The following is a 22366-nucleotide window of genomic DNA, read 5'->3' as shown; positions in this document are numbered from 1 at the left end:
TGATACATTTCCAATTAATCACCATCACTTTTCCTGTCTTTTAATATATACACACAGATATCATTCCTCTGGTCTATGGGCCATCTCTGTCAAAAGTCTGTTGAGTTCATTCAGTCCATGACTTTGAGCTCCATCTATTGTAACAGTCTGTCTGGGCAGGAGGGATGATGCAAAGTCTGCTCAGTCGGCTGAGCAGGATTGGGCTTTGGTGTGGTGTGCCAGGCGGGTGACATTGGGTGCAGCAGGAGGATGGTGTGTGGTGCTGGATTGTGGCATGCTGAAGTCAGTCCTGGTTCCATCATTACTGCACTTCAGTCAGTTTTATCAAAGTTCATTCTTCATTAATCTAAGTAATTCTTACTGTAATACCATTAATATAGCATATAACAATTATAATAATGATGACATACAGTGGCAAGATTATGTAGCAATTAATATCATACAATTTAATCTATTGGCTGTTCTCATGTAAAATCAAATCCGCTTGAGGTACACATCAGACTTCCGCATCCTTCCGCATCACCCACCGAGTGCATCCGGGTCCTTGAGCAAAAGCAATCCCCCGAATGGGTTTGCCTTTGCCTGAGGCAGGAGTAACCCAAACTGGTTTTCCTAGCATGTTTTTTATGTGCACTACAGGAACTTTATCCCCTTCTACAGTATGTAAAAGTTCTGATTGGGCGGGGCCAGCTCGATTGACAGATCCTCTAGTGTTAACTAACGAGGTGGCCTTTGCTAGATGAGTATCCCAGTGTTTGAAAGTCCCACCACCCATTGCTCTCAATGTAGTCTTTAACAATCCATTGTATCGCTCGATATTCCCAGAGGCTGGTGCATGATGGGGGATGTGATACACCCACTCAGTGCAGTGCTCTTTGGCCCAGGTGTCTATGAGGTTGTTTTGGAAAAGAGTCCCATTGTCTGACTCAATTCTTTCTGGGGTTCCATGTCACCATAAGATTTGCTTTTTGAGGCCCAGGATAGTGTTCTGGGCGGTGGCATGGGGCACAGGATATGTTTCCAGCCATCCGGTGGTTGCTTCCACCATTGTAAGCACATGGCACTTACCTTGACGGGTTTGTGGGAGTGTAATATAGTCAATCTGCCAGGCCTCTCCATATTTGTATTTCAGCCATCGTCCTCCATAACCAACGAGGCTTTAACTGCTTGGCCTGCTTAATTGCAGCACAAGTTCCACATTCATGGATAACCTGTGCGATAGTATCCATGGTCAGGTCCACCCCTCGATCAAGAGCCCATCTATATGTTGCATCTCATCCCTGATGACCTGAGGTGTCATGGGCCCACCGAGCCATAAATAATTCACCCTTATGCTGCCGATCCAGATCCACCTGAGCTACTTCAGTCCTAGCAGCCTTGTCTACCTGTTGATTGTTTTGATGTTCCTCAGTGGCCCAACTCTTAGGTACGCGGGCATCCACATGATGTACTTTCACAACCAGGTTCTCTAGCCAGGCAGCAATATCTTGCCACAATGGGGCAGCCCAGATGGGTTTACCTCTGCGTTGCCAGTTACTCTGCTTCCATTGCTGCAACCACCCCCACAGAGCATTTGCCACCATCCATGAGTCAGTACAGAGATAAAGTATTGGCCATTTTTCTCGTTCAGCAATGTCTAAAGCCAGCTGGATGGCTTTCACCTCTGCAAACTGACTCGATTCACCTTCCCCTTCAGCTGTTTCTGCAACTTGTCGCATAGGAGTCCATACAGCAGCCTTCCACCTTCGATGTTTTCCCACAATGTGACAGGATCCATCAGTGAACAGGGCATATTGCCTCTCATGTTCTGGTCATTTATTGTACAGGGGAGCCTCTTCAGCACATGTCACCTCCTCCTCTGACGATATTCCAAAATCTTTGCCTTCTGGCCAGTCTGTGATCACTTCCAAAATTCCTGGGTGACTGGGATTTCCTATTCAACTTCGTTGTGTGATCAGTGCAACGCACTTACTCCATGTAGCATCAGTTGTATGATGTGTAGAAGGGACCTTCCCTTTGAACATCCCTTAGTCCATTTTTAAGGTATTCTGTGCTACTCATTCTGTTCAGAATCTCATGATTTTTTGCATGTAAAGAAGCTATGAATTTCAGTGATTGGTTAAATTTTTGTATTTGTTTGTCAATTTATACTTTTTAATAGCTTCCTGCTTTTAAATCTGTTCATCAGTTATCTTAACTCTCCTTTGTAATCTCCTCTAGGTTTGTTTTTTTCTGAAAACTTGATGTTTCAAGATCAGCATTGATGGCTAAATGAGAGGGTTGACCATTTTTTAAGCATGATGAAAAAGCAATGTGTGTATTTCATCTTTCTCCCCTGCAGTCTTCCCCCTCCATTGGCCAGTGTCTCAGGAGGAAAGTTTGGAACAGCCTATGCAGTTTTTTTTACTTAGCTAATGTGGTCCTAAAAAATACTGTGGTATAAACGAAGGCTAGCTGGCCCAGAGTGTGGTGGTGAAGCTGCGCCTGTGCTTGTGGTTTCTGCTGTTGTTCCCCCTAACTGATCTCTTCAACACATTTCCAAACTGTGAAGCTCAATACCTGGTTAGATCCCTGAAGTCTTTTGTTTTTTTCAGATTGTAGCAGTTGAAAGCTACGCAGCTTTTACCTGCAGCTGTATGAATCATTAGTTTGTGAAACATTTCATTTATCCTGAAACAAGTTTTGCTTGTCCATTGGGGCATATTTGAAGAGGGAGATGACCAAACTAGTAGTTGTGAAGGTCTAGAAATATGAATTATGAGCAATATTAATGCAAAGGAAGAAGTGGCATGTTCCCTTTTTTCTTGGTAGTCTGATGATTATGGCAATGCTTTCTGTCAGCAGAAAACACAGCAGCTATGTTGCAGTAAGGCTCTCTGGGATCACAGAATCACGTAATGTTCTGCTGAGGTGGTTTTCCCTATGTGCCAGAAGAACTGGTAATCCCCGGGAGAGCAGCCTGGAAAGCATTGTCGTCATTTGTTCTGAGAGGTGGCACATATGGCTCAGGCATCCTCAACAGAAATGTTACTGAGCCTGCATCCGCTAAAAATCCTGGTGTCTTATGCTTTTATACTCTTCCTCACACTGTGTGAGACTATTCTCCCCAGTATTTAAAGTGACTGAAACCATGCTTTATGTGTACAAACGTTTTCCCAGGTCTCATTTTACCAGCAGTAAAAACAGAGAAGGGGCTGTACCAGTTTGTTTTGGATTGAAACCTTGGCATGGGTATCAACCTTCATTGCATGTGGCCTGGATCAGTTGATGTAGTCTGAATAGTGTCAAGTTGACGCTTTGTAAAAGTCCTATCTGTGTATGCTGCACCTGTGGAATGACTTCTACACTGTGGTCAGTGTCGCGATGCTTTGCCACTGAAGAACGTACAAATACACTCTGTAAATAACCCTTTCCCCTAACAGAGGATCGAGAGGGAGAAGTGGCTTCTAGGTGGGTGTTTGGAAAGCCCCTCAGCATCCCCTGTTTGTTTATCCATGTATACCATCCTGTAGCCTACACCCACATATAGCAGTCAGCGCCCTCTTGGATGGGATCCAGGTATATTTTGCTGTCCATACGACTGTGTCTGACTGGCCTTTTATAGATGCAGTAGTGTCTGTGCCTCGAGCTTATCAGTTCTTGCAGATTGAAGGTATCTAGAGCTTAACAGTCTTTGGGAGTCTTTCACACTCCACCCTTAGTGTCGCCTGCAAGGTGTTAGCTGCAGAGGCTAGGGACAGCTCTAGAGCTCTCAGTTATTTTAAGTATTTGTGACCTGTTTGTGGTCTGTAACTTGGCAAACACTTTTTTCGTCTTTTCTTTTTTCCTTGGAGGTTTGGGGTTTTTTTGGTGTCTGTAATTTTTCTGTTTATGAAAAACAAGAAATTGTGCAGTGGAATAAAAATTAACTTAAAGCAGCAAGCTTGCGTTAAGTACCAGGAAGAGCATGAGTACCTCCTACCTGTCGGTCAATATACAGCTTCCTGTCACCTTCTTTTTGTCAACGATTTTTAAATGAATTTTAAGTATCAACTTTGACTTAAAGCTTTGACGTCTTGTGGGTTTTTTTCTGCTTTGTGCATGAGTCCTGTTCCTCTGTGTAAATGTGGCAGCCATTGTAATTTTGTGGCACTTGAGCTAATAATGCTAGAAATTTGCTTATGGTTCATTCTCACAAAAGGTTCCTTTGTTTTTTCATCACTGGCTACTAGGCTGGCAGGGATTATCAGAACTGTCTGTGGTTTTGACCCTGTTTGCTTAACACTATCTTAAGGCAGAGGGAGGAAGAAAAAAGAAGATGGAGGATCTAATGATATCTGGGAAAGCAGTCTACATTAAAAGAACTGCGTTTAATCAACATACTTCCAAAAAGATCTTCATAGATCTTAAACTTAGTGGTTTTGCATGTAATTCACCTGCCCTTTCCTGATTTCAAAATTCAAAAATTATATTCCCTTTTGTTTTCTTTCCTCATATTTTAGGGACTGTGATGAAGGAACATGCAAAGACAAATCTAACATTTTGTATGCTTGGGCAAGAAATGCTCCACCCACCAGGCTACCCAAAGGTATTGTGCCTTTAATGTGAAGTTCTTGTGTACAGGTGCAAGGGAGAGAAGAGGATGTGGAAGTAAGCACCTGGCTTACCTAGGAACCTCCTATAATATTTTTATTATGTCTAGCTGATGGAAACTGTGTAAACATCAACCTCATAAACTATGAATATATTGTGCTAGCTAATATCCTTGGAGTTTTTTGTCATCCTGTTTGCTATAACATTATGGGTTTCAGTAGGGGAAAAAAGGCTAAGGGAGAGATAACAGTCATAATGCTTTATTTTTATATAGCATTAATCTTGCATTTCCTACTATATGTTATTGGAAGGGCACTATTTATATATCTTTCAGCAGCACACAAACTGCATTAAGATATTTTTGTGTGTTTTGGAAAGCACAAACAAGTCAATCTAAACATTGAATTTTTTCTGTGTCTTAAGTATACTTGACAATTTTATGTGCTTTTCGTTCCTTAATGCTTTGATGCAGTTGAGCAACATGTTTATATACCTCTTTTCTTGTATGATAGATGACTTCGCTGAATTCAATCAAAATTTTTTAAGCTACTTGGAGTGGTATGTCTGGAACACAGGGAGAAGCAGTTCTTTCTAATAACCACTAAGGGTCCTAGAAGTATCTACCATCTATATAGCCTCAGTCTGAAAATACCTTGAGTTCTAAAAATTTTTTCTTTTATCTTTTACTGCCTCTTTTCATAACCAGGAGCAGTGCACGGTATCATGAAGAGGTTTATTTTTAATAATCCATTTACACACTTATCAGCACGAATGTTATTTGATTTGGTTATCAGAATGTCAAGTTAAAAAAAATGTTGCTTGTAGGATTCTATGGGAGCTTGGTATTTGCTTTGCTGTTAAACCCCAGCTAGTAATAATTTTCTTGTCTCTAAGCTGTCCATAAATACAAGGTTTGTGGGGAGGGTTCATAATGATATTACATTTGTGCACAGAGAGGCTGCAGTCACATTTATAAGTAGGCTTTGCCGTGGGCAGTGTTTAATCTAGTGGGATTCATTGACCGAATCAGAAGAAATTGCTTTCTCTGCTTCTTTTGAAGAGTGTTCATTGTAGAATCAGTTCAGAGAAATCCCTTTTGGTGATGGTGATATTTTGCAATTTCATTATTTTAAATTAGTTCAAATTCCTCCATTTTCTTCTGTGCCTGTGCTTACTTCTGTCAACAAGTAACATAGCTTCATAATTTCCACAAGATTTTTTCTGCATACAATATTAATTTACGTCTCAAAATTTTTTACTGCAGATCTTTTTATCTTTTCATTCTCAGTGTGTTCTTAATAAGTCAGTGTTAGTCAGTTTGAATCATTCACAGGTTGTATGAGAAATGAAAGTTCTACCAAATCCTACAAGGATGGCAAAACTTGATTTTTTAAAGTTTTTTTTTATAAAGTTGTATATATATACACCAAATCTGTATTCATATTCTTGGATTGAGAGAATTCTCTGCTTAAAGCAGATATCTGTTCATTAATAACTAAGTTGTGGTCCTAGCTTCTTGGTCTGTTTGGGAACATGTGTTGTGATGATGGTTTTCCCAGTTTACAGGACAATGTTTTCTTCACTGGTGTCTCAGTGAATTTTTCTACCCCTTCACTCTAAACCATTACAGTGATTTGTATTTTTAGATATGGTCAGCAGTGGTGAACTGTCTTAGCTTTTATTGTTTCTGAAAACAATGCATTTTCCTTCTCTTAGGTGTTGGATTCAGAGTTGGAGGAGAAACAGGTGGCAGATTTTTTGTGCTCCAGGTACACTATGGGGATATTAGTGCATTTAGAGGTATGTATTTTGGAAATTTGTTCTTTAAGTTATATCAGTTACAGCATCAAAAATATTTACATTACCTGTAGAAAAGAATTTTGCTGTTAGTGCCACTCACAAAGGTAAAGGTCAGTGGACATATTTGTAATAAAACTTGCATATTAACTTGACATTTTATAAACTTGCTTTGTCTTTATAAATGTTTGAAGGGTGAACAGATATTTTTTCTTCAAAAAATACAGAAAAGCAAATGACCTAAAGTAATGAAGAAGCAGATTAATAATTTTAAGTGTAGGAAGAAACTTGGTTTTCTCTGTATAATTCAGTGTTTTCTTTAAGAAAGTTGAAACAAATACCTGTGAACACCCTTAACCTGTCACATTACTTGAATAACTGGTGAGAAAGATGACGTACACTGGACAGTCAATCACTGTATCTGTGTTTGGAAAAAGTTGTAAGTCGTGGAGACAATGCCTTTTCTTTTTTTTTTTTTTTTTTTTTTTTAAGATGAAACACTCATTTCAAGCATGGCAATATGCTTATTGTTGTCAGTGAGTGTTTCACAGAATCACAGAATGGTTGAGGTTGGAAGAGACCTCTGGAGGTCATCTGGTCCATCCCCCCCTGCTCAAGCAAGGCCACCTACAGCCAGTTAGTTGTCCAGGACCATGTCCAGGTGGCTTTTGGATATCTCCAAGGTTGGAGACTCCACACCCTCTCTGGGCAACCTGTGCCAGTGCTCAGTCACCTTCACAGTGAAACAGTGTTTCCTAATGTTCAGAGGGAACCTCCTGTGTTTCAGTTTGTGCCCATTGCCTCTGGTCCTGTCACTGGGGCACCACTGAAAAGAGCCTGGCTCTGTCCTCTTTGCACCCTCCCTTCAGGTATTTTTGTACATGAGTAAGATCCCCCCCCGATCCTTCTCTTCTCCAGTTTGAACGTTTCCAGCTCTCTCAGCCTTTCCTCAGAGGAGAGATGCTCCAGTCCCTTCATCATCTTTGTGGCCCTTCCTTGGACTCTCTCCACTATGTCCATGTCTGTCTTGTACTGGGAAGCCCAGCACTGGACACAGTACTCCAGGTGTGGCCTCACCAGCACTGAGTAGAGGGGAAGGATCTCCTCCCCTGACCTGCTAGCAATACTTTGGCTAATGCAGCCAAGGATACCATTAGCCGCCTTTGCAGCAAGGGCACATTGCTGGCTCGTGTTCAGCCTGGTGTTCATGAGGACCCCAAGGCCTTTTCTGCCAAGCTGGTTTCTAGCTGGGTGGCCCCCAGCATGTACTGGTGGCTGGGGTTGTTTCTCACCAGGTGCAGGACTTTGCACTTCCTTCCCCTTGTTGCACTTCATGAGGTTGCTGTCAGCCCACTTCTCCAGCCTGTCCAGGTCCCTCTGGATGGCAGCATGACCCTCTGGCATATCAGCCACTCCTCTCAGTTCAGTGTCATCACGAAACTTGCTGAAGGTGCACTCTGCCCCATCATGCAGCTCATTAATGAAGATGTTGAACAGGACTGGACCCAGTATTGACCCCTGGGGTACAATGCTAGGTGCCATCCTCCAACTAGACTTTGCACCACTGATCACCGCTCTCTGGGCCTGACCATTCAGCCAGTTTTCGACCCACTTCACTGTCTGCTCATCCAGCCCATACATTATAAGCCTGGATTCATGAAATTTGGATTTCGTTAATGCACATTGAGATATTGGTGATCTGAGATTTTTTGGGACAAGATTAATTAATTTTTTAATTTATTTGTATTTCATGTTGTACTTTGTTCTTTAAACCTGAAATGCCTTGTTCTGACACCTTCGAGGTGCATGAATTCTTATTTTTACTCTGTGACTCACGTCCTGTGTGGAGTTTTTGGATTAGGGCCTCTCTGGCCTTCAAGAACAAAAACCTGTGGGTCATCATTCTCTTGGAAATCGGTTGTGATACATTGCTGTATTTAAACAAGAATGTGAAGATCCTCATGGGCTAAGTGATAATCAAAATGTTGGACTTGAAAGAAGAAAGGGGAAGTAAGCTGAACAGTAGCAAAAAATTAAGAGAGGAATATGCATTACACCAATAGTTTGAGCTATGCCCATGGCCTCTGAATCGTCCTGTGGTACCACGGTAAATGATCCACAGGTTTTACTTGGTTTTGAACAGAGAAGTTACCCTATAGCTGGCAGCTTCCCAGTGCCATGCAGCCTCTCTTCTGTACACCTCTGGCAAGGTGTGGGCAATATTCATCTAGAATTTTCAGCAGCACTGTCTGAAGCTGAAGGTATGGTTTCTATTATGACGTGAAGATATAATGTAGCATAATGGCAATAATGGTAACTGAGGAGGAGGAGAAGGAATAAACTGAGTGTGCCAGCACTGTTTAAATGGAACACCTATGCAAGTGTGCATAACTGAAGTTGAAAGAATTGATTTTCATGAGACCGTTCAGATGGACCTGTACAGCCCATGAGATTCTTTGCCTGCTAAAATCATGAATAATTAAAGTCACAAACCTCTAAAGGGAGCATGTTAGTTGAGAGCCTGCTCTTCATTATTGCTTGGGGACAGCGAGAGTTCTCACTGTTCATTTTCACTCTTAAGTATAATTTATGTGTATGTAGTTATTAAAAAAAAAAAAGAAACAAATGAGATCAGTAACCTCCATTGCACATTAGTTGAGGATGTGTTCGGAAATTTTCATTAGTAAATTAACTTGGTAGTCAAAGCTTCTACTCAAAAAATACACTTGCCCACTTAGAGAAACTATAGTGAAATAAGTTAGCACCTGAAGTTAAAACTTAGTTTTATACCAGCACCCCCCCTGCAGCAGACTTCCTTATATTTTGCCTAGAATATCTGTGCAGGACTTAGAATAATCAATGTCATAGATATAAGCCTGCAAAATTATGAGAGTTTAAGAAGTGTGAACTGATAGGACTATAATTTAGGAGATGATAACTAGTGTCATGTACTGTTTCAACAGTTAAAGGGTATGACAGAATGCTCTCTGTTTTATTTCAGTGCCTTTTACTTGGCAGTCTGATATCTTATTTTTAAAGTGAAAAATAATCTACCTTTTCTGCCATTTTTGTGAGAAAAAAGTTTTTAATATAGCCTGCCTGTGAAAATTCCAGTAGAGAAAAATGTAATTAAAATCTCCTACTAATTTAAATGTCCTAAACCTTGATTGTGGTGTTCAAGGATATTCAGTGCATAACCTTTGACTAGTTTTACAGGAATTTTTAAACTTCAGGAATGACCTAAAGGGAGCTTTTTTGTATGAATGAGGTGTCTGTTGATAACTGTGGCTTGTCAAAGTACAAGAATATAATCATTACAGTTTATATGTAACCACATGCAGTTGCTGCAATTCAGAACAGAGGACAAATGATGAAATATACTCAGTTAACTTGTTATGCTTTCAGTAGCACATCAAAGATTCAGAAGCACTGTTCAGAGTTTAATTTGCTGACTTACAAGTCATTGCAAATATAAAATATTTGGCTTGAGGTAGTAATTGTTTATGTATTAGCACCCAATTCTACTTTGTATCAATTTTTTGGGAAAAAAAGTCATAGTTAAAATTTATCAACTCTCATTTTCAACTCTCTGTAAAAAGGATATTTCTTCATTTCATTAAGCAGTTATTAAACTAATTCTGCTTTCCCTCCCTCCTTAGCTATAATGCAGAGCTAAGTGTTCATATTTAGATATATACTTTATGCTCAGATATCAAAATAAATCTTATTGTGTCTTGTCTAAAATACACATAATTAAAAAATAAGCTGGAAAACCAAAAATAAATTTACAAAAAAATTGGAGGTACGTGCAAAGAGCCATCTTAGAAAGATAGTAATTGCTCTATTTGACTTTCTTCACTTTTTATATTGCAAAAATTATTTTGGTTTGGAGTTATGGTTGATAGTAGATACAGTTAAGTATTAAGTAAAAAGTTATCAGAAATTTGTCTTTTTTAGGTATTCGTGTGTAGGGTTCAGATTCAAATAAAAGTAAATCTAGCCATCTTTAGCTCTGTAAAGGCACCCAGTCAACTTTTAATTTGGGCTGTAGGGGTATGCAATGCAGTTCTCACACTGTTCTTCATTTATTCTTCCATGTACGTGACTTCAGATCTGATTTTAAAAAATGTGGGTTTTTTTCCCAATCCCTATAATTTTGTTTTTCCTGCCCTCCCTATAAGCAAGGACTAATGTTGTTTCTAACCCACCATACTATTATCTTAGTCCTTTCCGGCACATGTGAGAATATAGACGTTATCCCCAAGAATCAAAGTAATTAAAAGTTATCAATAATAATCTCTTTTAACTTGTTCTGTATGAAAGGTGGTCACATTCTATCATTTTCTATGTGTGTAACTGTTGCATTGTTTGAAGCAATTAATAATTTTTGTCAGTATGCTTGGAGCAAACTTTTGGGGAATTCTTTAATTTTTGTTCAACTTCGACTCCTTTCTCATTCCCTTTCTTGTTCCCTCTCTTTTCTTGCACAAGGCATGTATAATATTTGGGTTTTCAGCTACTTCTCCTAACCCCCACTTCTTCACTGAGAATAGATTTATTTCTTCCCACTATCCCTACAAGAATTATGTTACCCGCGTTACATATAATATCACAGACATACCTGCTTTTGTGAGGGGGGTGTGGGGTTCTTACTGTTGGGTTTGGTTTTGGTTTTTTTGATTGGGAAGAGTGATTAATTTTGGCCACCAAGCTGGTAGATGTCTTAAAAATAACTGTTTTCTTCATAAGCATGTGAATTGCAAGCTGTCATTTGCGTTCTACTCTTATTTGAACACTGGGTTCAGTGTGCTTCTCTTTGATAACCAGAAGGCTTAACCTTGGTGTCTTGAATAAAATTAATTTTGCATATTCCCAGATATTCATGTCTATGATGTATTATGATAGCCTTTCAGCAAATCGGTCATCTGTGACCTTTACAAGGTATTTATTTGTTAAAAAAATTATACCAGACCAGGATCAACAATTGTTTGTCTCTTTTCTATTTGGAAGGTAAGTTGTGAAAATGGCACTGGGGAGTCTGTGCTTGTGTTTTGTTTTTCACAAACTGAATAAAGGTAGAGTTGCATTCTACATGTTACTAGACTTTTAAAAAGAATTTTACTGAATTGATTTTGTATGAGGGAGCAGATCAGCAAGAGCAAGCACCTTGACTCTCATGAAAAAAACTAATTCAGCTGGTGTTCTTTTATGTATCAAATATTAGATATCAATATTGAATGCAACATACTGAATTTGTCTCTCTCTTTACCAAGACTTCAAGTTCATTTTTGTGCTGCATGTCTTTGTCTTTTTAAATATAACTTGTACAAAGTTACTTCCCAGTGGGCATTAGCTTTGGAATTGCTTTGCTCAGAGGTTGTGCTCCAGCTTGGAGGCTACTTATCATCTTTAATGAGGCAAAGCCAATTCTGAGACCATATGTGGAGATTCTGGTACAAATCAAAGGGCTGACTTTGAAATAACAAGGGGTTTGGAGCTTCATAAAAAGCACCACTCTGTTTCAGTGAAAGCTTTTAAGTATTCTAGTAGACATGTATGAGTGCTATACTGTTCCTATTAAATATTAGAAATAGAGCAATGAAGAAGCTGAATAAATAGTTTGAACAGTGTGCTCTATAGTTTATAATCCATGTAGCCGGAGTGCAAAGAAAATAGGTTTTGAAGAGTGTTTATTTTTCTAATTCTGAGTAAAAAAACACAGAATTTTAAGTATCTAGGGAGCCCTAGAAGTCTCAACTTCTCTGGCAGATTATCGTACGTGTAACTAGAGAGTTCAGGATTGTAGATCTGGATAGACAGACTGGCAGGAAGCCTGTCAGACTTGCATTGGAAGTTTATCAAAATCAGCCTACAGAAAGAGAGTGTTTCTGTTTAGGATAATTTGGCTTCTCCTCAGTTATGAGTGTTTCATTTGACAAACTCTGAGTATTTCTAGTATTTGAGGTATTTCTCCTAGAAAACATGATTAACAGGAGTAGCACAGGTGATTCTTTTTAACTAATTTAAGCTGTTATTGGCAGTTAAACTTGGAATTACTATTACAAATTTGTCATGTACGATTTTTAAAAATGATGTATTTAAAATCTGAAGCCGGTGTTAGGCTTTAACATGCACCATTGATTTTGTTTGACATAGGTAAATAAAAGCAGGGAATATTTAATATGATTGTGTTATATTTGCACACCACACAAAAGGCAGTCATAAGCACAGCTTCTAGTTTCATTTGAGTTGGAAGCTCTGCATGGACAATTGGCTTTCATTTGAACCTCTTTCTGAGGTATATAAAAATGCATTTTCCAGTCTTTGCCACATGGCAAATAGTAACTAGTAACTTCTTTGTCCCAGAGCAGTGCATATTTGCTGGATAGCCGAAACGAAGAAATCAAAGTAGTTAGATAAGCTGGACTGATAGACTGGAAAGGAGACCTTAAGATTTTGTTTGGTTTGTGCATTGTTGAAGGATTGTTTTGGTTAGGTCATGCAGCAAAACTCAAAAAGAGTTTGCACCGGGAACTGGCATGGCCTCACTGCAGGCAGTGTTCTGGGCGGGGGAGGGTTCAGCAGCTTTGAGGATTTCAAGGAGGTGAGCTGTAGGGAAGGAGAAGCAAGGAAACAGCATTTCCAGCATACCTCTGTAGTTGTTAGAAAAATGCTTAGCTCAGTCATGGCTAAACATAACCACAGACAAAATTAAAATGCGCTGTAGGAATTTCTTAAAAGTCTAGACCAATGTATCCATCCATTATTTTACTTTTGACACAGCACTGCAGATCAGATTCTTGTGCCAGAAGCTGATTTATGTTTCTCCTGATACTGATTAATATGATTGCCTTGTATAGTAGCAATAATAATTTTCCCACTGTCTTCAGTTCATTTTGAAATTGCTCAATTTAGATGAAAATACTGAATGAAAATTTTTTCAATACTCTGAAAATTTAATAGTGTGAAAACACTTCAATACTGGCAAACTGAAATATATTGGAGTCATTTCCCTCCTCCCGCCGCACTATTTTTAAAAGAGACACTATGACATAGTAAGGGTTAGATTTTTCAAACATGACTCATGTTTGGCATATGACAGGTTTGGTTTTATTGTTTTGGGATAGCTTTTCAGCAGCGTTTAAAAGACAGGATGGTGATGTTTTCAATGGCAAATTGCAAAACTGAGAGACACAAAACTACTGATTGCATTTTAAAGTTTTAAATTTTGAATTTTATTACTTTAAGTAATAAAGTAAAATGTTCTGAGAGGAAGCAAGCGTTTCCCAACTTCCATTAAGATTGATATAGTGCAAACTTTCTAACAATGTTAAACTTATTAAAGCTGAGTTCTCCAGCATCACCTGTGTTATATGAATAGTAAAAAATTTAGTAAAAAGATTTAGTTTGAAAGGAGGAAGGTGGGGCAAAGGAGACTTCACAAAGACCTTTATAGCAAACATAGAGGTATTGAGATTGTAAGTGAAGCTTCCTACAGTGAAGAGTAGAGGAGGATGAACAGTATATACATATCTTGAACTTTTTCTAAAACCATGGACAAAAAATTTAATTTCTCTTTCTCTTGAATGTTTTCCTACCGTTCCCCTACTTTTGTCCTAATAGCTTTCTGGTGCTTTTGGATTCATGACTTGGCCATTTGAAAACAACATTTGTTACCTGTGACTGAAAACTAGTGCTTATTCTGGCATGGCATAACTTCACTTTTTGTTTCCATCTTTAGCCAGTGCTGACCATATCTTGACTTTGTCATTTTTCTCTTATCTACTCTGACTTAGTCTTTCATTTGGTCCTGTCCATTCTCTCTCCTTCAACCTTTTCTCCTCTTTCTTTACCTCTCTCTCTGCTACCCCCTGCAATGACTTACCATGTGGTGAATGTATTTATGGAAAGATTTTTTTTTTTCCTTTTTCATTTTTAAGATGTAACTTTAAAAAAACATTTGAAGACTATATTTTAAATCTGTTTTAAAGACTGTACTTTAAATTGGAGAATTTTTATCTTAAATTTTAGATTAATTTTTCAGTGTCTACTATTTTTCTGTACAAAAATGAATGGTTCAATAAAAATTATATATAAGAATGTATGTTATTATACCGAAAATCTCTATTCTCTACAATATATTATTTGGCTGTTTTGTAGAACAGAAAAAGTGTAGGTGATACAGCAGCAATAACTGGCTCACCAGCTTTGCGTTTTTGTGCACATGTGCGTAGTCTTAAAATACTTCTACTGTAATTGCAAGTGAACTTTATCAGTACTCTGCCATTCAATCCTTTGTACAGAATATAGGTACCGAACTCTCTGTATTTGAGGCAATATTAGATGTAGCTTGACACAGACAGTCAGAAATTCCATCTGCATTGAATGGGTATGCTTTTGTTTCTGGAGTACCAATTGAATTTTCAGCTGCTTTCCTTCTGATTCATCACACTTGGTTTCAAAAATTCTCATGAGCCATGCTTTCCAAACATTCAATGCAACTACAGTAGTGGGTAGTCTTGATGAAAGAGCTACTGTTCTGATTTTTCTTTTGCAGGTACAGTGAAGACTTTCCTTTTTTGTTGTTATTTGTAAAGGTACAACTGTGATTTACTGATTCAGAGTTTTAAATATAGAAGTGTTTTCTGGGACACAAAGAGCTGGAGGAACTAAGAATTCTCAGATGCTATGATGATAAGCATTATGAGAACCTAGTGAAATTGCGTTAGCAACTTTTTCACTTGCATAATGTTTGTACTAATTTATACATTTTGTAAAAATAGTGACTGTCTACTTTGTGAACATATGGAAATTAATTTCTAGTATCAATGGTGGTAAAACACAAACTAAGTATTGTCCCTTAGTAATGAAATGTGGTGTGACTAAAATAGTTATTGTTTGAAAAACTAAACTGATACTTTTTAATCTGTAATGTCTTCCTGTTTTGTCCCACTCTAGTCATTATCCTTTCTTCTGTCCAAATGCACTGCTTTTTTCAGTTCAGAATCTAGCTACTGATGGGAGGAAAATCTCTCCCAAGTTAGCACTTGTCAGCAGATCCATAGCTACTCTGTTCTCTTTCTTAGCTGGAGCATATACTGTTAGAGTGTATTTTTTCAGCATTTTCTGTTTACTTGCTTTGGAGTTATATCAATCTTCTAACTACAGCTGGTTTTGGTATAAACATAAGAGGAAACTTTCTTGAAAAAGAAGGAAGATTGAACTCCCAGATCATCAACTAAAATTGAGTAACTGTCAAGACAATAGTATCTTTAAATTAAAATGTCAAACATATTAGATAATGCTGATACAGTACATCAACAAATTAATTAACTATTTTTACTGTCCTTCTAGAATATCCAATGTTAAACAGAACCGCTGTCTGTATTGATATCTCAAGTTCACCTGTTGACTTTATTACAAGGATTTCTGACTGCTTCATTATGAATGGCTAAAATCATTGCTTTTCCACAAATCTTTCATTTTCCTAACTTTTGTCAAAGCACAAATTTGTTTGAAGCAAACCAACTTTTTCTGCTATTGTAAAAATGACACTGTTTCATCCCCAGATGCTAGTTCATAAAGATCTGCAATTTCTGGCGCCAAAAAAGCAGTTAGTTTTTCATCCACCAGAGTTTTACTCTGTATTAGGATTTTGCTACAAATGTAGCACTGTGATGTTCAGGTTTGTGCAAATTTGAGTAATGTTTCCACAGTATGAAAGTTTTACTGCAAACAGTAAGATTAAAACTTATTTTGTCTTCTGGTATTTTTTATACAGCAGAAGAATGTTATTAATGTGGAATAATTTCACATGAGTTCAGTTGCTAATGATTAAACTGTTTTGTGATTTGTACAGATAAACACAAGGACTGTTCTGGTGTAACTTTACATCTGACACATCAAAAGTAAGTATCTTTAAAAATACTTACCTATTATGATTTTTTTCATCAGAACAGAAGGCATGGAAACCCCTCCTTTAGATTCCTTTGAAAACGTGAAATAAAAATAATACATACTTCACAATATTAAGTATTTTGAAGCCATGTGTCATCTGTTGGAGAAAATTTTCGTTTCTGCTAAGAAACTTGGTGAAACAGTGCTATCAGTACTGAGTTAATCCATCTTAAGAGCTTCATATTTAGAAAGCTGGGACAAGGACAGTAATTATGTAGTTGATCATTTTGTCCTATTTCACATACTTTGTAGAAGATGCTTTAAAAATTGTAGCTCAATATGAAAAAAAGGAGGGAAAGGGAAGTGCTGTGTAACAGCTTCTTTCTCAGTAGACCAGTTTCAGACATAATCCAACATTTAGAAATTAGTGGTGTTAAATGGTATTGCATATTTTGTCACTTGCAGTTGGGTTTTACAAAGGACTTGTTTAGCAGAGCTTGGGTTTGAATTGCAGGCAGCCTTTGATTGCTGGAATGTATCTTATGATGTCTGTGAACACTGTAATACCACCAGGCGAGAAAGGTGAGTTGTAATTCTACAAAGTGATTATATAATTTCAGCATCCGATTTATTTTTACTGCTTATTGCGGAAGAAAATTTAGCACAGACTTGCTGAATTATAGATGGACAAATTAACTGCTTAATTAAATAAATGATGAAAAAAAATAGTTATAATTTTAAAACTGTATCATTTCCCGATGACTACATCGGCAAAAGCAATCAATGTTGTAGAAAACAATGTTGTACAAAACAATAATGATCTGTGAAATACTGAAGTTTCTAGGAGTCTTAAGAGTATTTCTTTGATTTATTTTTGTCTTATTACTTTACCAAAAAAGCCCTACTTATTTTCTTATCTCCCCACCTCACCCCAGAAAACCATAAATTTTTTTGACTCATCTTCATCTGCATTTGTCATTCATGCTATTTGTGATTTACTAAGAGTTCAGTTTTAATAAATGAATTTCTACCAGTAAGGAGCTGCTCTTTAAAAATCTTATTCCTATGTTCCTCGTTGGTTAAAAGGTCAAAATGCTGAAAACAGAGTTTCCAAACAGTTTCTATTCAGAATCCTACTCAGTGGATTTTATCTGAAACTCAGCTTGGATAGTCCCAATGTCATTTCTTCAAGCTAGCATGGAATGTTACGTTTTCAGGAAGCTGACTTTACACTGACTTTACATTTTCCTGTGCTATACCGGAACTTTAAATTAGATATCAGAGAACACCATTTGTCCCATTTACCGTTAGCTGCCTAAATAGGATGAGGTGGTCAAATGCTCAGCTGACTCCAACTGTTTGGTGAATTCAGCAACTTGAAATCTTTTTTAATTTTAATTGAAACTTAACATATTTTGCTCTTCAAGACGAAAATATATCAAACGCATCCCCCCTACTGCCCTCACCCCCCCATCCTCCCGAAATATTTGATCAATGCAGAAATTTGCTTTTTCAGCTGGAGGGGTAAGGGAAAGGGGAATAAAAACAGTTCTATTGATAACTGGTTCAATCAAATTTGCAGTTCTTAAGTAAAGCATGAAGTTTATTGTAACAGGAAGAATGCAGCCAGTCCCCAGATACCTCTGAGAGAGACATCGGCAGAGGAGTTTCTCTGTAGGCTCTTCTTTAGCTACTGTTACTGCACCTAACACAAGTACTAGCCTGCAGATATTGTCTATACAGGACTTCTCTGCTGAAGTCTGCCCTAACCCTAAATCTGTAAGACTGGGCCTAGAACCATAAGATCTTAAAATCAAGCCTTCATTATAAATTGTATCAGTTCAGAATTATATCAGTTTATTTTAATTTTCTCCTGAGTAGACTATTTACCATAGCTATGTTTATTTTAACTGTCCCTCAACAGAGTCTGTAAGCAAATTTATTACTTTACTTCGTTAAATAGCAGTAGTGTACATTGGAAAAAATACTGTTGAGTTTCAGCCCCGTTTTGTATGTACATCATCACAGAGAGTAATTTTCAAGTGACTTGTACTGTATTTTATTAGTTTTTCTTTACAGCTGTCTTGAGATAGACGCTGCAGAAATATAAGGTATTATCCAGTATCTTTTGAAACTGTCTGTTGTCCAGTGTAGGTATACCTTTTGTAAACCATACTGAATGGAGTACAGTAGTGTAACTTTTCTCTGTTTGATAAATAATGTGCTTTTCTTTGTTTATTGCCCCCATATGTTAACAGTGGTTGATGCAGACATTGCCTGCCATTACAAAAGGTTTCCAATGCACCTTTTTGCCTACAGAGTTCATACACACAGACTAGGTAAGAGTTTTATTGCAACATAGAAATATCAAATACTTAACAGAAAAATACTGACAGTATAACATTTTTTTAGAAGTATGTCTCATGTTCACATACATATTGGTATGTTATAGGTAAAGTAGTGAGTGGATACAGAGTGAGGAATGGTCAATGGACATTGATTGGTAGACAGAGTCCACAACTACCACAGGTTGGTTGTTTTTTTAATTCTAACTGTAAATTTTAATTATTTAAAACTGAGAAGCTGAATTGGCAGTCATGTACCCACAGATTTGCGTCATGGTATTTCCACTGGTACATGTTGTTGTGCCACTGGAAGTGAATACTGCCAAGTATTGTCATGATTACATTATGATGCAAAAACCATTCTGAAATTACTTTTCAGATGTGTAGCACTGTCATTCTCGTGTGTGTATATTGATGTAAATAATACAAGGCACTTTCACTGATTATGGTGAATCATCCTCTCTTTCAGGCATTCTATCCAGTAGAACATCCTGTAGATGTTAGCTATGATGATATCCTGGCAGCTAGATGTGTCTTCAGTGGTGAAGGCAGAACTACAGAGACACATATAGGGTAAATTTTCTCTGTTTGCTCCATTTCCTAACCACTTTTTTCCAAGGTATTGCTTATGTGTAGAACTGTATTTGTTTCATGTCTTCTTCCAAGGTAATTCTGACAAACTGCTGAATTCTGCCAGAATGGTCTGTTTTGCTGTCTAGTCTGCTAAAGATTTAACTCTGCACAATGTTCATTGCCTTTACTTATGTGAATAATCACTTTGCTGAAGTGCTCAGGACATTTCTCTGGTGAAGCTATGCTGCCAGACGCCTTACTCAGATGTTGGGCTGTTCTGCACTTAGAGAATGATTCAGAATATCAATTCTAAAAAATATATTTTTTAGTAAGTTGAAGCTATTAGCTGTTTAAAACAAAATAATAAAGCTTCACAATTTCTCTTCATTATTTCAGAAAGAAAATGTATGGAAGCTTATAAAATTCTGATAAATTTTGACCCATCGTAAAATCTAATCTTAAAAATTCTGAATAATATACCAGTTACCTTTTTTGAAATATAAAAATATACAGGCTTTTATGAAAAACAATCAAAACATAAATGATTAATAATGATTAATAGGAAAATCTGAACTGTGTTTGTCAGTGATGCTATTCAGCCGAAGATGACAGACAGAGCTCTATAAGATGAAGTTGACAAATACAGCTGTAAAAATAGATGCGGTATTAATATTCTCTTAACTGGCTCCAGCTCTTTGAATCATAGTTTACTGCATATGTAGAGATATGAAGATACCCTGCAGAAGTCTCTCCGTTCTGGAAGTCTGTTCTGCAGCATCCCAAGGGACGAGTTTTTTTGTGCACTGAGCACCCTAAGATTGCATCTCAGTAGAGGGTTAAGGATTCAACACAAATTTATCACCTTTCAGTGGATAGTTAAAATACTGATGAGTAGCAGCTGAAGCAAAGTGAACACTAACAACAATATATCCAAAACCTTAATTTAACTGTAGACCTTTTTTTCGCAAGTTCTAAAAGTTTCTGTCATGTTTCTGTAACGTTCCCCAAAGTAGTTCCTGTTTGTTGAATAATCCTTACAGTTTAAGAAACAGTCCTAGGACAATTATGGTCTTTCTTTCAATGTACTAATATGCTTTCAATGGGGAATTAATAGGAACAGAAATTAAAGAAAGAAGAAAATCTTTACATTTTTATTACATAATTTCTACCTATGAATTTTGAGAAACAACGCATAAGCATTTTAAGCAAATGTTTAAACTATTACACAAAAACTGATGCATAATATGGAAGTATAGATGGTTGGAAAATAGTTATCACCATTATATGAAATGAATTGATGAAAAGGAATACATTCACAACAATGCTGGGTATATGGAAAGATATACAGCTAAAATAAATTAAATGAAAGTTGTTTAAATCTTGGAAAATGTTGCCCTGATGCTGCAGTTGTCTTGCTCCCATTCAGAATGAGTCATTGGTTCAAAAGAAGTATTAAAAGAACCTTTGAGTTCCAAATATAAACACTGAAAAAATGGGAAATGCAAATGTGAAAGGAAAGCTGTGAAATAATACATATCTGAAAAGGATCAGATCAAGTTTGCTTGTTCACTTTCCCAGTCTCTGTATTTAATTTTCTGCCTGTGTTTTTGTTTTTTCTTAAACTAGCTGAAAAAAAGATCTGAAATTCCTTATGTGATTTATCTTTAATATATATAGAAGGCAGGGCTAAAACAAGCTTAGAGTTTACTTTGTCCATTTGCCTTTCCAAAGCTGATCAGTTAAAGTTTAACCATTCATAATATATGCTAACTGTAGTTAAAACATGACATATTCTCAGTGTTATACTTTCTTAACTGTGTAATAATTTCTGTGGTAGTCAACTAGTCCTTTTCATATGAATGCAGTGTCATTTTTGGCCAAGTCTATTACTTAGTATCTAGCTTGGGGAAGGAGGATGGATGTTCTTGTTTTGTTTTTATACCTTCCTTACTGTGCTGTTTGTTTCTTTACATATTTGGTCTTGGTTTTTTTTATATTTTTCTTTAGTTACACTAACTGCTTTCTATTATCTTCCATTATCTCATGACCCCCATGGTTCACACTAACTTTTTTCATCCTGCTTCCTCTCCTAGTCTGAGAAATTGAATTAGGTATTGAGGCATGCCTCTTAAATGTGTAGAGTTTGGCAAACCTAGGTTCAAAAGTGAAACCTGATTTTGCTTGTGCAGTTGACTACATACAAGTTCAGGGTAATTACACGAGCACAGACTTGATATCTCTGCTGTAAAAAGGTGAGGCCCGAGTCATCTCTTCAAGTTTGATAAATCATCCATTTCAGTTAGCTGGATTTCTCCTCAAGCTCAAACTTTTGCATATTGAAGGGTTGAATTATCCTTTGTCAAATAAGAAGGACATCAACTATTCCTAATTTATAAAGCAAGATTTCTTCTAATTTTTGCTACAGACCAGCAGGTATTCCATGCAAGCATCCACTGCAGTTTTATAACAGATAATTTAATGAGGTTTCAGAGTAAACATGAGAGTTGATATAGGGTCAAGTAGTATATAGCTTACCAGTCTAAGGGATGTCAAACAACTGGAGCCCATTCAGTGTAAAGATCATATCTTTGTAAAGGAAAGTGCCATTGGCCACAGTGGCTGCTTATTTTTCCAGTTGCAATGTAATGTATTGTTTAAAACTCTTAACAGACAGAAGAGTGTGCAACCTGTATCTTTCCCTTTCAAAATATGTTTAACAGGTATTGTACTATTCAAGAGAAGGTTTATGTGCCTGTAGCAAAACAGTCCCATTCAATATTTAAGATTCTTTAACTGCGTTATCTTGCTTTACGATGCTAAATCCTCTGTTTCATTCTGCTTCACTGTGTACTGTTAATATACCAAAATTTGGATATGGTTCTAGATACCTGTGGCAGTGGTGTGAAGGTGGTTAACAGGAATTTTTTAATTTTATTTCTTTTTAACTTGTGCATCAGTATTTCTACTCATTAAACTCATTCACAAAACAGGGTTTCTCAGGAGTTCAAATATCTAATGGAAGGATTCTGGGGTTTCTGTGAATTCACTAAAACTGTTGTTGACAGAGGGGTGTTTTTTTTTAAACTGTAAATATTTAAAACGATCAACTTTGAAATGTTTAGACACAGTAACGTGTCAGGTGAACCAGAGTTCATGTGGGTTCCACATCCCCTTTTCTACTG

The 22366-nt window shown here is 37.1% G+C and overlaps 1 protein-coding gene across 1 annotated transcript in view; it reads left to right on the top strand.

The window, feature by feature from the left end:
• Window positions 1-22366, top strand: part of PAM (peptidylglycine alpha-amidating monooxygenase) — a 150511-nt gene that overhangs the window by 88718 nt on the left and 39427 nt on the right. The window contains 7 exon segments of the mRNA XM_050912673.1: window positions 4482-4567; window positions 6289-6372; window positions 16229-16277; window positions 16781-16848; window positions 18525-18605; window positions 18719-18795; window positions 19081-19184. Coding sequence (XP_050768630.1) covers window positions 4482-4567; window positions 6289-6372; window positions 16229-16277; window positions 16781-16848; window positions 18525-18605; window positions 18719-18795; window positions 19081-19184 — 549 coding nt within the window.

Source organism: Gymnogyps californianus, chromosome Z, assembly GCF_018139145.2.
Source record: "Gymnogyps californianus isolate 813 chromosome Z, ASM1813914v2, whole genome shotgun sequence".
Classification (NCBI taxonomy): Eukaryota; Metazoa; Chordata; class Aves; order Accipitriformes; family Cathartidae; genus Gymnogyps; species Gymnogyps californianus.
The sequence above is the reverse complement of the archived record's forward strand: the minus strand, read 5'-3'. Positions and strand labels throughout refer to the sequence as shown.